The 16,743-nt window shown below is 36.6% G+C and overlaps 2 protein-coding genes across 2 annotated transcripts in view; both read left to right on the top strand.

The window, feature by feature from the left end:
• LOC128993355 (FERM, ARHGEF and pleckstrin domain-containing protein 1-like) overlaps positions 1-16,743 on the top strand; it is an 80,780-nt gene that overhangs the window by 45,092 nt on the left and 18,945 nt on the right. Inside the window, exons 6-12 of the mRNA XM_054417201.1 lie at positions 222-345; positions 1,174-1,261; positions 1,885-2,040; positions 2,755-2,915; positions 4,431-4,505; positions 6,933-7,039; positions 7,923-8,078. Coding sequence (XP_054273176.1) covers positions 222-345; positions 1,174-1,261; positions 1,885-2,040; positions 2,755-2,915; positions 4,431-4,505; positions 6,933-7,039; positions 7,923-8,078 — 867 coding nt within the window. The remainder of the gene's footprint in view (positions 1-221; positions 346-1,173; positions 1,262-1,884; positions 2,041-2,754; positions 2,916-4,430; positions 4,506-6,932; positions 7,040-7,922; positions 8,079-16,743) is intronic.
• LOC128993354 (uncharacterized) lies at positions 8,095-15,158 on the top strand. Its single transcript, XM_054417200.1, has one exon. The coding sequence runs from the start codon at positions 8,324-8,326 to the stop codon at positions 13,700-13,702; it is 5,379 nt and encodes a 1,792-aa protein (XP_054273175.1). The 5' UTR covers positions 8,095-8,323; the 3' UTR covers positions 13,703-15,158.

Here is a 16,743-nt window from a genome sequence, read left to right as displayed (position 1 = left end):
ATTTACGACAAGTGTGACCTTCAGCTTGTTTTCAACTACAGTATTATAATCATGCTTATGATGTTAACAACTATCTGGAATAAAGCTGGCCTCGGCCAGAGATTTATCGAAAATATTTTTAAATTGTCTCGAGCTAGGTTTAAAAACAAATACTTTTAACTATGAATATGTACACTGAAATGTTCTTTAAGATTTTATCAAATTTTTGCATTCTCTTCTAGCCGAGTGTGGTGACTTTGTAGCCGAAGATTATCCAGACCCTTCGTATCTCTCCACGTACAAATTTGTGCCGCACCAAGACCGCGACCTTGAGAGGCGGATCATGGAGAACCACAAGAAACATGCGTAAGTTGTCAAAACATAACTTGTTCATAATTTTTCTCTTTACATTAATTAATTAACTACTCTTAATGTTGGTAAATAAAGACTCGGAAAATTAAGAGGATAAACTACGGGGGCCATCCAGAAATCAACAGAAATTTCGCATTGGGCTGCTTAGGGCGGGGCCATTGCCACCTTCTTTAGCATCAGAGCGTCCCTACTCAGTAAAGTAGTACGCATCCAGCTTCATTAGCTTGTGCATTACACCTCTCCTACTACTTTGCCTACAGTGGATTGCTTGATGAGCACTGTCTATGTACTATCCCACCAGTTGTGGTTTGTTGCCTACTAAATTCTGACCAAAGAGCGTACATTACATCTGGCGGGACAGTACAATGTCAGCACACATTTTTACATTCCACTGCAGACAAAGAAAGTGAGATATGATGCTCTGGCTACCGTAGCTAGATGCGACTGAGTGTAGGAACGCTCTGAAGGTAAGATGGCGGTGATAGTCTTAGGCGGAGCAAATGCGAATTGTCACTTTCTGGATGGAGGTGGTACGGTCAAATGAAGTAACTCAATTATCAGTACTGATCAAGAAAGAATATTTATGGCTGGCACTACTGCCAACTTGTTTTGCTCTTGGTAAGGTTAGTCAAGACTTTCTAGTGCAAGCGGCACTTTGATGGATCTGTAAACGTTTTTTGAAAATAAATTATTGACTTGACTTATGTTTATAGTAAGTTCTTTCGTCTAATCCTAATGAATGAATTTCCTTGGCGTACATTCCAAAATCTGAACATAAAGACAATATTCTTTATATTTGCCTAATTTATTTCCTTATTTCAGTGGCCAGTCACCTGCAGAAGCGGACCTAAATCTTCTAGAAACTGCTCGTAGATGTGAACTGTACGGCATGAAAATGCATGCAGCTAAGGTAAAGACCCTTTTTTAAGTAGTTTAAAAGTAATCGCTTTTCTTTAATTTCAATACTTTTTCACTACAAATTTTACTCTGAAGACATATGGAAATATGTTAAAAATGTATTTTGTTTCCTAAATTAATTATGCATCAGTTTTGTAACATGGTTTTTGTGGTATCGGTGAGTAATTTTCTTGTTATCATCTTTAAGTGGCTCACTGTACTTTGCCATCCTCTTACTTCAATAGACTTTATGTGAATTTTTTGTCCGAAAAAGAATGTCTTAAGAATACATTAAGGTATAAGGAATGGATACACATCAAACTTACTTAAGAAATGAGTAGCAGGTAGTTAAAGCACAGTTTTGTAACTTCTATTTCCATTATCTTCTTCAACTCTAAACAAATTGGTACAATCCCCATTGCTGTAAAATATATGGTTCAAAGGCTATTGCAATTTTTGTAATTTAAAATACAGTTACTCCCACCTCTCACCCATTATAAGGGTATTTGTCAAGCTAATGGGAGTAAGTATATGTTGTATGAGTCAGTTTGCTGATGGCGTTTATTTTATATTGACCATGTCTATTGCATGATTTGCAAGATCATATTGTGTGAATGATTGTTGTTCGTTCCGCAGGACCACGAAGGTGTGCCTCTAAACCTGTCAGTCGCCCACATGGGCCTCGTTGTCTTCCAGAACTACACCAAGATCAACACCTTCTCCTGGGCGAAAATCAGGAAAATCAGCTTCAAACGGAAACGGTTTCTGATCAAACTGCATCCGGAGGGATACGTAAGTTTTTTAATGATTCTGTGTGTGTAAAATGTTAGGGAAATTGTTCAGAAGATTCACTCGGGTTCATTGAGAGTTTGGATAGTATGTACAACCACCTCGATATGACTTGTGCAGTTTGCAAAGCTTTAATTGCAACAAGTGAATAAAGTCACTTCTGTTGTCAAGTGCTTTAGGCAATTTACTAAATTTGCTAACATAATTTGTGGTTTTAAAAAGTATTCAGATATGTTTAGTTAGAATAAGAGCTCAATTCTCAGTTGTCCAAACGAGAGGGTGTAGGCCTACATTGTATTTTGTTGTCAAAAAAACAGAGTTAAACATTTAATTATCGGTGACCTACCGGTACTTTAACATTGTCGAAACCCACCAAATTTTTTCAAAATGATTTGTATTTAAGTTATTGTGCTAATGGACACAAAATATATATTTTAAATGGGCGATACTTTGGCCTCTGAGGACCTCAAAATGGGAAAAATCTGTATTACCTACGGTAATAGCTTATTTCCTACATGGGAAATTCGTTATCAGAATTTCCACCTTTTATCCTATACAGCAGAAATTCTTTTAACTACACTTTAGTAGTATGATACTGACAAGTGTGTTTCCTTGATGATTTGTTTCTGTGTTGTGCTCTACTTGAATTTGAATTATATTTTGTTATTGCTAGTTTTTGAATATTTATTTAGTTGTGATCCTTTATTTGTATTACAGGGTTACTACAAAGACACAGTCGAATTTTTCTTTGAGGGACGAAACGAATGTAAGAACTTCTGGAAGAAATGTGTCGAAAATCATGGCTTCTTCCGCTGTTCTTCCGTTAAGAAAGTGCCGAGACAGAGAACGAGAGTTTTGAGTCGAGGTTCATCCTTTAGGTAACGAATTCCATCAATCTATTCAAACTTTTAAGTGATCCGTTGAGGTTAAAAAACCTAGCTTGTAATATTTGATAAAGTATTTTTATTAACTCTAAACTAGTGAATTCTGAGTTTGAAAAAAAAAGATAATGCTATGTTTGGAATGACTTTGCTGCAATAGACATTCAGGATTACGTAAATTACCTGCATTTGATACTTTGGCGCTATATTTACTAAACTTTGGAACTATTCGTTCACAAAGCGCTTTAATGTCGTATTTCCCAACCTTTTTCAAAATATAATCTAATGTTTTTAAAGTTGCTTGTCTATAATTATTGTTAAAAATTGCAAAAATAAAATTCTAATAGTATTGCTTGATCCTGGGGCCACTGAAAACAAAGTTGGTTCTAAGCATCACCAACATATTTCCATAATTATTCTTAAAACATCATTGTATAACTCTCACAGATCTTTGATCATTCTCTTTGTCAAATAAGCCATCTTTCTGAACTGACTGTGGATATTTTTGTAAAACTTGTTTTCAAAATACAGTAAACCTTCGATAGTTTGACACGGGCTGAGCTATTTTGTCAAGTGATATTTAATGGTTACTATTGTGATGTAAACTGACTTTAACATTAATTTGTCATTTATTGTTAACTTGAGTCTAATGAACAGTGAAATTGTTAAGCTTTTTAGTATTTAATAAATTTGGGTGGTTTCTACATAGGCTTAAAACTTGTGTTTTTACTTTCCTGTATATTAAACTCCATTTACTCCCAATAGTTCGACACCCCTTCAGTCCACTAAGTGAAGCTCGACACTTAGTGGACTGAAGGGGTGTCGAACTATCGAGGTTCTACTGTAATGAGTTGGGTTGTTTATGGGATTGTCTGTGAAGATGCTTCTACCCTGATCAATAAAGTCAAACGGGTATTATGATTGGGTTCTGTTTTTCATTTTTTCTGGTTTGCATCTTACTATTAAGTAAAGTAGCTTAATAAGCGTCCAGTATTTTTTATTATTGTTTTCACTTTTATTTTCAAGCTAGTTGCAAATGTTTACAAACAAATATGCTATACTTCGTTGACAGCTTTAAGTTGTAGACATTTATAGACTTATAGACACATGTAGAATAATGTCTACAACTTGGAACTGCTAAAGACAGATATTTGGCCTATTAATTATTTCCAATCTTTGACTATAGATAGAACTAGACATTCCATCTCCATGTTAAAGTTGTCACTTTTTTTCTCAAAATGAACATTTTTTAACTAAGCCACCGACAAATTTCGCTGATGTAAATTACCGATTTCTGCTGAAAATTCAAACTGATAGGACGACTTTTTGTAAGCTATAGGATCTTTTTTGTCACACCAATAATCTCAGTAAAAAAATAGGGTAGAAAATAAGAAGTTCACACACTAGCACTCTTAGTGACTTTATCCAAAAGTCAAAGATTCTACACAATTTCGGTGCTAATTCAATGAATTGAATGAATCAAGTTTCTCATCACTGTACGTGTTCTTTCAGGTATAGCGGCAAGACGCAAAAGCAGATCGTAGAGTTTGTCAGAGAGAACTACGTCAAGAGACAGACATTCCAAAGGTGAGCGGTTGTCTAGAACTACTGCATGTAATATCAGATTCCCGCACGGTCGCTACACAAGTAGCGGCCGCTCGTTTGCTCCCCTCCCCACCTGTAAATGTCGCTCTTTACGCTCCAAAACTGTTGTGTCCGTGTGTTCTTGTAGCCTTTGTGTTTCTACGCCGCTCTTCGTGTTTGTATTCTGCTTATTTCAGGATATTTTACCCTTATGTCATGATTGTTCCTATATACATTGTGGATGAAGCAGTTTTGCAGTTTACCCATTGCAGTGCCGAACAATAAATGTCCCCTTTCATGGTCCAGGTTTGTTATTTTTTATGTATTGTAATCTTGTAAACTTTGAATCTGTTATGAATTTAGATGTTGCATTTGTTTTTAAAGTTTTTGCAAAGTTATTTATACATGTCGACTTAATAATTTAAACAGATGTGTAGACAGTAACAGATATTTCAAATACATATTTAATAATTTTGATTTTTTATAGTAATTTTGATAATTAACAACTGTGTTTAGCATTATAATCTCTAGTATCTAAGATATATTAAAATTATAGCAAAGCATTTAAAAGATTGAGAAACCAATATTTTTCATTTAGTTAAAAGAGTTATTATGCAATTTACTCTAACTTATTTGTGGCATTTCGTTAAGTTTTGGTTCTTTAGGAAATTAATATAGTAGAGCTTTGAAGGAAAGCTACAGTACTTACCTAATGAACCCCTTATCATGCAATGAATGAATCCTCATTACTGAACGTTATGTAGGTTAACCAGGTCTTGTACAAGGTGTTTTTATAAATACTGTGTTAAAGTGTAAGCAAGCATTTATAAAAAAAATGAGTAATTGTAATGTCTGTGATTAATTAGCATTTAATGGTTACACACATCTTTTTGAATGCTGAAAAGATAGTTGATGTAGGGAGGAGGAAAAGGTGAAATGTGCCAATAGAAGTTTTTTTTTCAAACTCCAAAGATCAAAACAGAAATTCTTAAAGGCCAATTGTGCATTCCTCCTTTATGACAGATTATTGGTCATAAAAACTTAAAAGAAGACAGTTACCACTTTTTTCAGTAAAAAGTGTCTTCCACCAAACCAGCTAATAATTTAGCTTTTTGTATTATATTTTTGTCTTTTAAAATTTAGAAAAGTACATAATTTTCCTAGCTTTACTTATTTTAGTTTTAATGTATGAACCTATCAGATATACCTATTTTATATTGTTTGATGTGTTATTGCTATACATAAATAAATTATTACTGAAGTAAATGATTTTAAAAATAAATAAATAATGTGTGATTAAGTTTTAGTCCAATTCAGTAATCTTTGGATGATTTGGCTTTATTTTGTAACAACAAAACAGTACTCTAAAACACTCTACGATAGGCAACAATATTAATTAATTAGAATGAGAAGATATTTTTGATTGAACGTTTTAAAATAACGGCTTTTAGCATATTACAGCATGTTACAGTATTTATTAAATATTACAAAACTCAATTTTTATGACGTGTGAACCTATGAAGTAATATAATTACAATTCTGGATCTAGTTATGAAATTATATGATTATCTGCTATAAATATTTTTTATAAATTCTCCCTTTTAACATAATCATTCCAATACCATCAGTTGACAGTAAATACATCTTCAGAATTTTACGTGTTATATAGGTAAAGTTATACATTCATCATTTTTCAATTTTACAATAGTAGGACACACCTAATTTTATTCATACAAATGAATTCATGTATTTCACACACTCTAAGGTGTAGTGTAACCAGGAAATTTTGTAGCCAAAATTAATAATTAATAATCTTTACTACACATTAAAGATCCCAAAAAATGGTACAAAACAAAAACACACTTGAATTCCAATTAAAATCCTATAAGCCATAGTACACTTTGTAGACAAAAAAAATACAAAACACGCAATATTTGTTTCCCTTGGCAACCTTGCGTGCTGATACACTGGTAATGGTAATACAGTGCTGTGTTTCTTTATAAATTTATTTATGTATTTATGTTATTCAATGTGATCTGGCCTATCTGTTTTTTATTTTGATTTCTCAACTAAGCTAGCTGCTTCCCCCCTGATTCCTAAAAATCAAAATCCTGTTCTAGCTCATATATCCTTCAACAAAACTAAAAATTGTATAGTGTATTTTTTAAACCATATGTTTGAATAACAATCACAAACATAACACTGCTAGAAAATGACCAGCAAGTAATACCAATGATAAAACCACTCACTAAACAAACAACAATTTAAACTAGCAATAAACACATAACTAAAACATAACATGGCGGTTTACACAGTAAAAACCAATTGTGTTAATTTCGATGATAAAATTATGTAAAGCAATTTAAATAATTTAGAAAATTTAAACTAGCAATAAAAACGTAACTAAAACGTAAAATTGGTGGTTTACAGGTCTCAATCATTCCGGCACTCTTCTTCAGTTCACTCGTCGGTGGCTACAAACGTAGGGGGGAGTATTTCAGCCCACCCCCTCCTACCCCTAGGAGACAGTTCCATCGGTATGTTGCCTGCATGCTAGCTCTCTCCCTCTATTCTCTCTTTCTTACTACTTCTCTCTCTCTCTCTATCATTCTCTCTTTCTCACCCCGTCTGTATTGCACCCTTGTGGGAATCTGATGTATTCTAGCTTTCTTTTTGTATTTTTCAGATGCATTGCGACCTTTGAAATTCATAACTGTAGAAACATTTTAAGGGAATAGAGCAAAAGTTGGACGGAGTTTAATTTCTCGCTGTACATATTTAGCTTGGCTAAAGAAAAAGCTGCTTACTTTTATATGTAATTCTTAAAATGGGACAAAAATATTTATTGTGAACGCAATGGCAATGAACAATTAAATTATATCGTACAATCAAAAATGCGTCCATAATGTCAAGGAAGGCTGCATGGCATAGTGTTTTTGGAACAACATCTTTGCAGGGATTAGACGCCATGCTGTTTGGGTATTTTGTCTTATAACTTTAACTTTTTAAAAAAATGAACCTGTTAGCGGTTTTTAACAAGAATCAACGTATTTAAAAGTATGTTTCTAAATTGCTGACTCTTATTTCAATCATTGTATTTGTTAACAAACTTGATATGCATGATATTAACAATGGCAATTTAATAATCTCATTTCTCTTTGGTATTTTTATGGAAGAATTGTTTAACTCTTTGTGTTTTTATATCAATGTCTAGTATTCATTTGTGTTCAACTAATTGAGGGGAGCAAGCTGGTCTAGGGGGAGAGCTTGGGACTTCGGTCTCAGGTTCAAATCCTGCCAATCACCTATGGATTTTATCTAGTGATGCCATAACCTTATCTAGGCCTAGCCTAAAATAATGTTTAAAATAATCCCGGGCTAAAAATAATTCTTTTTGATGCATTTATGTGTGTTTTGCAGTGTCCCTGTCATGCGGCTCGATGAGTCTAGCGGGGGTGGGCCCGGCGGGTTCTCAGAGCCCGATTGTTCGCCGCCAGCAACAGACGACCAATCAACAGACGACGACAGCGATTGCGGAGCGTACAGCTATCGACAGCCGCGCTACGTTTACACCAGGTCAGCCTTACACTAGTTCGCCCCAGTCCAGCTTGACCGAGTCGTTCTGTCGCCACTGCGGGGAGGGCTTCGACTCCCTCCCTTCGTCTCGTAGAAGTTCTACACGCGCATACAAGGAAAACCGATCCAGTCAGACGGACATCGTGGATATCGAAGACTTTGAGGAACCGGTCACTGTGGACAAACGGTATACGCTGCAACGGTCGGCCAGTTGCAAAGAGTTGATAGGGGAAAAAACAAGACCCATGGAAGTTAAAATTGAACGAACCGACGCGCCGGTGACACGGTACGATGAAATGCAAAGGTCTTGTTATAGTATTGCCGGAAGTAAGACTCCGTCTTTGGATCGCAGTGGAGTTGAGCCGGTCGAGACCAAAGTGTACTCTAGCAGCTATCCCGGTACCACGAGTAGTTTGTCCACCGAAAGCGGAGGAAACGAAGAAGGAGTTTTGGAGCCTGGAGGGAGTGTTTTAGTCATTGATACTGGAAGTTCGAGAGAGGAAATGATACTGAGTCATGACGATTTAAGCCATGACTCTTACGAGCTTTTAGAACGAGAAGATTTATATGCTGAATCACGGTCTTGTAGTATCGACTCTACCGGAGATCAGATGCTTGACGATGAAATGTTTGTGATGGACGATGACTTTAGTGGACACAACGGATCAGGTGAAGTAGAGAAGAGATTGGGCTATGTGGAACCTCGATTCGGTGATCTGGATTTCAAGGAGTTCAATGAAAAGTGCAAGCAAGGATTCGCCTATAGAAGAGCGGTCGAGTTTGGTGAATTTGACGCAAAGTGCAAACCTGGAATGGTAATAGGCTTTGATGATGAAATTAATCAGGGTAGTTTGATGCACTACCCAGTTGAAAGAACCAAAAGTGATCCTTACGTCAGTGATTTCTGGAGAGTTGCGAGACAGCACCGTGCAAGATTGTTGCACCAGAAGTCAATAGATCTAACTCCTACTGAACCGTCTATTGACCCTTCATCTTATCTAGGTGATGATATGAAAAGTAGTTCCCTTGATATACCTTGTGGTAGTAAAAGTGCAGTGGATATTCCTTACACGCTGCACAAGCGACACCATATGAATGGGACTGAAAGTATCTCTCCTCTACTTCTGTCACCTCACAAACTGAGTCCAATTTCAGGAAGGAGGTCCCCAGTTAAATTGCCAGGAACTGCCCCAAAAGACATTTCAAAACCAAAAAAGACACCGGTTGATCTAGACCCTCTTACAAAAACTAAAAGCAAACCTGATCTGAATTCCCAAGATTCAGGCCTGTCTTTGTCTGTGGGAACTGAGAGTGCAGATGACTTGCATGACGTTCTTTTAAAAAATGTAGCAAACTTTGACCAAACCAAAGACGTAGAGGAAGACATTCAGTTGAAACAAGCGGTAGATGAAATAATATCAGAATCTCTTGCAGCCCGGAGAAAGGCAGAAAAATTAGAGTTAGAAAAAGAAAAAGTTCCTAAAATGGTAAGTAGAGAAGTGTCTACAGAGAATGAAGTTAATACTAATCTATTGCAAGTTCCAGACGATACAGTGCTGAGGCCTAAAACAAACAAAAAAGAATTTGTAAAAGGAAAGAGTGAAGACACAAAGTCTAAGAAAGGTTCTTTAAGCAAGTCTAGACAAGTTCACAGTGCAGATGGGGGTTTACGAAAAGATTCTTCTTTTGAAAAGAGAGATTCAGCTGTAAAAGTTATAAAAATTGACAGTGATGACGGATTGTGCCATTGTGATAAAAAAGACAGATTGAAAAGTTCATCATTAGACAGTTCAGATCCGGATGTTATTATTGTAGAATATAGAGGAAACAGGAAGAGGGCATTTCAAAAAAGAAGTTCTTCTGGAAGTAAAGGTTCTAAAGATTCAGTTGATAAAGATATTAAAAGGAGTTCTAGCTTGGATGCCCCAAAAGATGGTAAAGACAAGAAGGATTCAAAATCGGAAAAGGGAAAAGATGGAAGACTAATTCGAAGTAAATCTGATGGTAAAGACGACAAGAAAAAAACAAAACCTGATCAAAAGAAACCTATAAGAAAGGATGAACCAAAATTTGAGAAGAATGAAATTCAGGTTGAAGTTGAGATTGAAACCAATAGAAGAAGTAATCCAACCAATGATTCATCAAAGCCTGTTGATATAAATAAACCTAAAATACCAGTAAAACCACAAATACCTACCAAACCACTGAAACTAACGTCAGGAGAGTCAAAAGTACAATCAGCTAATGAGAAGCCACTGAAAACACCAGACAAGCCTCCGAGATCATTTGATAAACCAGTAGTTCCTGATAAACCACAAAAGCTTCCTGATAAACCTAAGGAATTTCAATCAAATAATGTTGAAAAACCTAAAGCTGATGACAAAACATTGCAAACCAACGAAAGGAAGGAGAAGATTCCGAGCCCAAATACTGATGCAGCTCTTAAATCTGCTAATAATTCTGGATTAAGTAACAGGGATTTTAAAGACCTCAATTTAAAGCAGAAAGATGAAAAACCCGACACTAAAAAAACTATTACATCTCCTGATACTTCTTGGAAGAAGTTTGGAGACCTTCCTGCTCCGATATCACATAAAAGAGAGAGGTCGCCTGTACTGTTTGCGAGGCTTGGTTTATCTGAGGGTTCTGCTTACTCTCCAACCCATAGACAGTCTTCTGTGACATCTCCGTCGTCATCGAGAAGATGTAAATCTTTAGACGCTCCAGTTGTATCTTTACACCGTCTTCCTCCAGTCACATCTTTCTCTAGCAAAGACGACACTCTTGATAATGAGGAAGATGTTGAGCTTGAAGAAAAAGCTCTGCGTACATATAAGTCCGGCAAAGGCAGTAATGTGTGTCTTCAAGATTCTATAATAGAAGAAAGAAGTCCAGAAGGTAAGGAAACTCCAGACGATGAGAGACAAAATGAACCACCCAGTGAGTCAAATTTTAAAGTACCAAACCTTGAAAAACTTGAGGGCGGAGAGCTAAGTAAGGAGATAAAGACACAAGGAAAAAATCAAGATGATATTACAGTGACTTTGGAAAAATTAGATGAAGTTGTCGACAGGGTAAAGGCCGGCGACAGTCTTCAGGAGGAAAATCTTTTACCTACCAATACAGTTCAAAGTGGCCACAGTAAGGTCTCACTGCCTCCATTGTCTCCCATCACCGATAGAGCTTGTTCTCCCATTATGGATTTGCCTCCATCCCCATTTAAAAGTCCTATGTCTCCTTCTTCAAGGACACCAGGAGCCTTATCTCCTGCTCCACTTTCTCCTTCACCCTTATCACCCACTCCGTCCTCTCCTAAACCACCTCTTTCTCCGACTATAATAGAACCTCCCATGTCACCATCGGCCGAGAGAAGACCCAGCACTCGTCAAGAAAGGTTGGATTCGTTCAAAAACACAAAAAGTTACTCTGTCGATATTTGGACTTCTGATGAAGGTGAAAATCAGCCTGTTCCAACCATGGAGATAGAAGATATAGATTTTACTTCTAAAGATTATGAAGATGAGACTTTCATTATAGAAAAGGAAGACGAACCTGATGTTAGTAGTACAAAAGTGGAAGATGTAAAACTAGTTGAAAGTGGAGGAAGTGATATAATGGAGGATCACCAAGAGTCGCCCAAACATGCAGCAGAGGTGGTTTCTACAACAGAAGATGAATGTTGGGTGTCTGTTGAGGATATTAGACAAATAGGCGAAGATTCAGAACCTGGAGAGGTGAAAAGTAGCGATAACCAAGACAATGAAGATAAGACTGATAGAAGTGATTCTTTGAAAGTAGAGTTGGACGAGAATACAGATGTGTCTAAAGTACTTATTGTGAAAGATTCGGAAAAACTTGAAAGAACAATAAAGGATTTTATGGAAGTTATTGAGCCGTTAGAAGAACCATCGACTTCTGGCATTAGAATGATACCTGAGAAAAGGAGTTTTGACGATGAACCGTCCAGTTCATCGTCTATTAAGCAGGTTGAATTGTCATCCACATGGAAGCCTTTCCCTCTGGAAAGTTCAGGAAGTTCAAGCCTCGAAGAAGCGATATTTCCTCCTGATGATACAGGGCATTACGCTGATGAGGAGGAAGGTTCAAGTCATTCCAATGGTCAGGATGATTTCCCCTCAGGGTTTGGATACTCGATGACGGGTGCTGAGATGATTATAAGTGGGTACACTGGTGGTATGTTTGGCTTGTCTAGAACACTTTCTCGAATCAGTGAAAGAAGTACTACATCAGAGCAGGAGCGATCGGACTTTGAAGACGATATTTCAACAAAGCCCTCATCGCGATCTCTGTCAGTTGACGACGAATCTTTACTCTCTAGCGATCGGCAACCAAGTCTCTCATCTGACCCTCCTTCAGGCCCCAACCCAGAGGACCAACCTCTGCCTGACTTGCCTCCTTTACCCAAAGAACCTGATGATGTAGAAGAAGATGACACTCTTGAAGGAAAACTCGGTTTTAAAATTCCTCCGCCTTTATTGCCAGTCGGTGAAGACGAGTGGCCTTCTCCTCCGAACTCATCACCCTTTGATACACCAGTTGTTAGCCACGTTGAAACATTTTACATGGAAATAAAACCCGAAGAAGCTACCAAAGTAGTTGTAGACTCAGCGGAGATGGACAATGAAGCTGAGGCCGAGAGTGATACTGATGAAAATAAAACACTTCAAGAAGAATTCACAGGATTCGATGAATCTTCAGTACAGGACGAAACAACTGTTAAATTGGCAAAAAGGCCAAAAACTTCTTCGGGGATGTACGCTAACTCTGCTAGTGAAGATACTTCCGTCGGAGTTTCTGATTTCTCTAGCAGCACAAGCACTGTAAAACATTGTCAGTATTACTCGTGCGCTGTGAAATCAGACGATAGTTCCCTTGCAGGTGATTTTGGGTTGTCTCTTTCAACCGAGATGTTGTCTAGTCGCAAAAGTTCGGCAGATTCCGTCGACACATTTCAACAAAAAAGAGGATCTGGGATCTTCAAAGTGAGTCAAAGGTCGTTTGACGATTACGATTCACCTTACAGTGAGTCAGACGATGGACAGTCCAAACCCCCACCTAAGCAGCGAATGGCACATCACACGTACTACTCCAACGTATCCAGCCCTACAAGCACAACAGCTCCTAAACAAAAAGTAGAACGCTCAAAATTCTCTCGGTCGGGTTTAAAGACGCCTTACTATTCCACACCTACACCTGTCAGCCACGAACATCGAGACGTATCTGAACTCTTGGAAAGAAGAGATCGAGATCGGGAACGCAGTTCAAAATCTATAGCTCGTTCAAAATGTTATTCCTACTATTCGTTAGCGAGAAGTCCACCTAGTGACGGTTCCTCTTCGTCTTTGGATAATCCCGAACCCCCTTCAACACCAAACACCATCCCTCGTGTGTCGAAGCGCAAACGACACATTCCTCCTGCCAAGCGTAGACACAGAGTTTCTGTAGACATGGAGGTGAGGGATGGTCACATTGTGTCTGTGTCGAGCCCATCGGTCGTGGCTTGCGGCAGAAACAGACATCCGAACTCATCGCACAGAGATCTGCAAGTGATAGATCCAGCGAGACAGCACTCCTCCAACCTATCAAAGCAATCGTCAGTCTAGTGGGTCGGAAAGGTGCTAATACCTCAGTACCTTATTCTAATAAATAACGGTTGATAATAAACCGCGTCTCGTTTGTCACCGTGATAGTTTAATCCCTTCTCGTTGTTTTCTTTATACTTTTGTATTCATTCATAGGTTATAGTCATATTGATTATAAATAATCTATCGATCCGTTATTACCCGTATACACGGAGAAGTGACCAAGTGAATCGACTACTCTATTATCGTATTTCCAGTGTGTTGTTACGAATAAGGCTGTGTCATTTTATTATAAGTCTTATGTTTACGATCATCGTTAATGTATAGATAGTCTTAGTGGAATTTAGATTACGATACGGGATAGGGTGATTCTCCTTATTTGATCTTCCAAATCACAATTTGTTGTAAAGGATGAACTATCAGGGGCCGAACTCTTTCAATTACATTTTGCTCAATTAATTATACAGTTGCTTCTCCATCAGTGTCACATTCACACACTCAGAAGCCATATTGGTTTTGCAACTTATGACAAGTGTAATGTGATTGAAATACCACTGGCGTTTATTAAAAAAAAATGCATTTGTTAATTGTATATGCTAATGATAATTAATTATTAAACACTGATTGCTTGTGAAAATAGTCTAGTAGTTTTATAACGTAACAAAATTTTATATTATTAATCATAAAATGTCCTTTATATTCTAAACTCATCTAAATGAAAAGGTAAAAGTTTGTTTACTCTATGAATAAATATTTTACATAAAATATAATTAACGATCTAACAAATAATTTTCATTGTCTATTACTGAAGTCACATTATATTTCAGAATAATATTAATCCTGTTGTTTGCACTGGAAATTTGATCTTGGACAAATATGAATCACGTTACCCTCGTAACATTGTTGAAATATCTCATTCTTAAAAATATATATGTGTAGATTTTGGAAGGTTAACACGCATTTCATCACTGAATTATTTAGATTTTGTAAATGAACTGCAATATACATCTCAGGGCATAACAGGAATAACAATTGTGCATTGACATTAAATTTTCATAAGTGTAAAATCCCTCTACAGTGATTTTAAAAATATATTGGTGGTATGGAAACAATTTGTTTCAAACCATATAAATCTTAGTATCTGAAACCCAATGAAAGAAGAAATACTCTTCTTGACAGATTCATATTCTTTTGTTTCTTATATTTCATTAAAAATACAGTTTCTTTATCAAAAATAAAAATAATCCAATATTGAAATTTCCTGATTTTTAAAGGTTTTGAAGGTACCAAACCCTTATAAAGATGGTTATAATTGAAAATAAAAATCCATACTTTAGTTTAAAGCAAGCTTTAGAAACTATCTTTGATTCTTCTTAATATATCATGGAATGCGTAAGACTACTATCCAAATGATGACATATGGTTTATGTAAAATAAATATATTTTTATCGACAATCACATGTTCTTTTTTAATAGGCTGTTTTCAATTTACATGTCTACTTTTATGTCAGACGGCTTCATAATTTATTAATGAACACTCGATTTAATAATTAATTTGGTTGTCTAAATGACTGATTAAAATATAATTTAAGACTGATTGAATTTTGTTTACTGTCAAATTTTGTTATTAACAAATAGCCAAGAAGAACTGGAAAAGGTGTGTGTTTAATAAAGTACCAAAGTTATAACACTATCGGTATATTTTATTTAGGATTATTTGTGCTGAAAGCCACATTGTAAAACATGCTAACTTTATCCTCGTGATATTAATATTTATCCTCGTGGGATTATTAGTGATAACTTATGTTAATTCTACAATTTTCTCATGCCTTTTCTAGTTCTTCGGCGGTTGGCGGTTAGCATTTAATGGTTTTTAAAACGTCAAAACCAAAATCGTAACTGGTAGAATGGTGCCAAAGAATGATACTCGACTTGATAGTTGGAACATTCCCATAATTTAGACTTTAATAAAATTGTAAAAGTATATAACATGTAGATAGAAAAATAACTAAACTAAACTAATTTAATTGAAGTTGTAACCCCACATTGGAATGGGTTAGGAGAACCCATAACGCATGCTGGGTGACCCATTTTCTAGTCGGTAGGCCTAAAGACAACTCTTTCATATTTTTTTTCCTCTGGAATTGTACAGTTTTTTGCAGGAAATTCAACCTATTAATATCCTTGTGATGGGTTTGTGTACGTTTACATATTTTACAAAGTAGAATTTTTTAATAGATTTTTTACTAAGTAGTGTTTATTTTGTACTAACTTTATAAGTACTTAAGGAGTGATTTTTTAACATTCCGTAAGAGTAAATTATCTTTTTGTAAATGTTTAGTTCAATTCTCTACAGTTTTTAGTAACCGTAGGAAGCAATGCAAAAGACTGGACGATTCCTTGTACATAAACGGGATAATCAAAGAAATGCTAAGGCTTCAATGCTCAATATAGGCTAGATCTGACTGTTAATTTGTAACGTTCATGTTCTGTGGACTCACTCTTGGCCCTTGTGTTTAGTCTAATTAAGACAAATTGCCAATTACGTGGCGGTAAATATTATTTTCCTACGGTTATCTCAAATCGCGGCTGTTTTCTATTGGTTATAACCTTGCAAAGTAGCTGATTCCCAATTACTTTTTTATCAGCACTCCAAATTTCCAACCTAAGAACATAAAATAGTATGTAGCCAGGTGAGATTTTGGGTCGCCGGAATTCTACCCCCGGATATTTACCCCCATGAAAAAACGCCTACGTCATTTTGACGTCACGAGGGGCGGGGCCTATACACGGTCGAGAAACAGCCCGCGACTGGAAATCTACCCCCGGACAACTACCCCCGGACATCTACCCCCGGACATCTACCCCCGGACATCTACCCCCGGACATCTACCCCCAGACATCCACCCCCGGACATCTACCCCCGGAAATCTACCCCCCTTGGTCAGCTCTGCCACGTATCGGCCAATATTCATTGTTGTAATTGATTTGATTAATTGCTTTATGTAAATCAACGGCTCTTCGGTTAGTCATTACCCTCTAATATCTAGTATTAAGCATGT

The sequence above is a fragment of the Macrosteles quadrilineatus genome, unplaced genomic scaffold (assembly GCF_028750875.1).
Source record: "Macrosteles quadrilineatus isolate MER2022 unplaced genomic scaffold, UCM_ALF_1.0 Scaffold_4__1_contigs__length_99947679, whole genome shotgun sequence".
Classification (NCBI taxonomy): domain Eukaryota; kingdom Metazoa; phylum Arthropoda; class Insecta; order Hemiptera; family Cicadellidae; genus Macrosteles; species Macrosteles quadrilineatus.
This window is presented reverse-complemented; position numbering and strand designations above follow the sequence as displayed.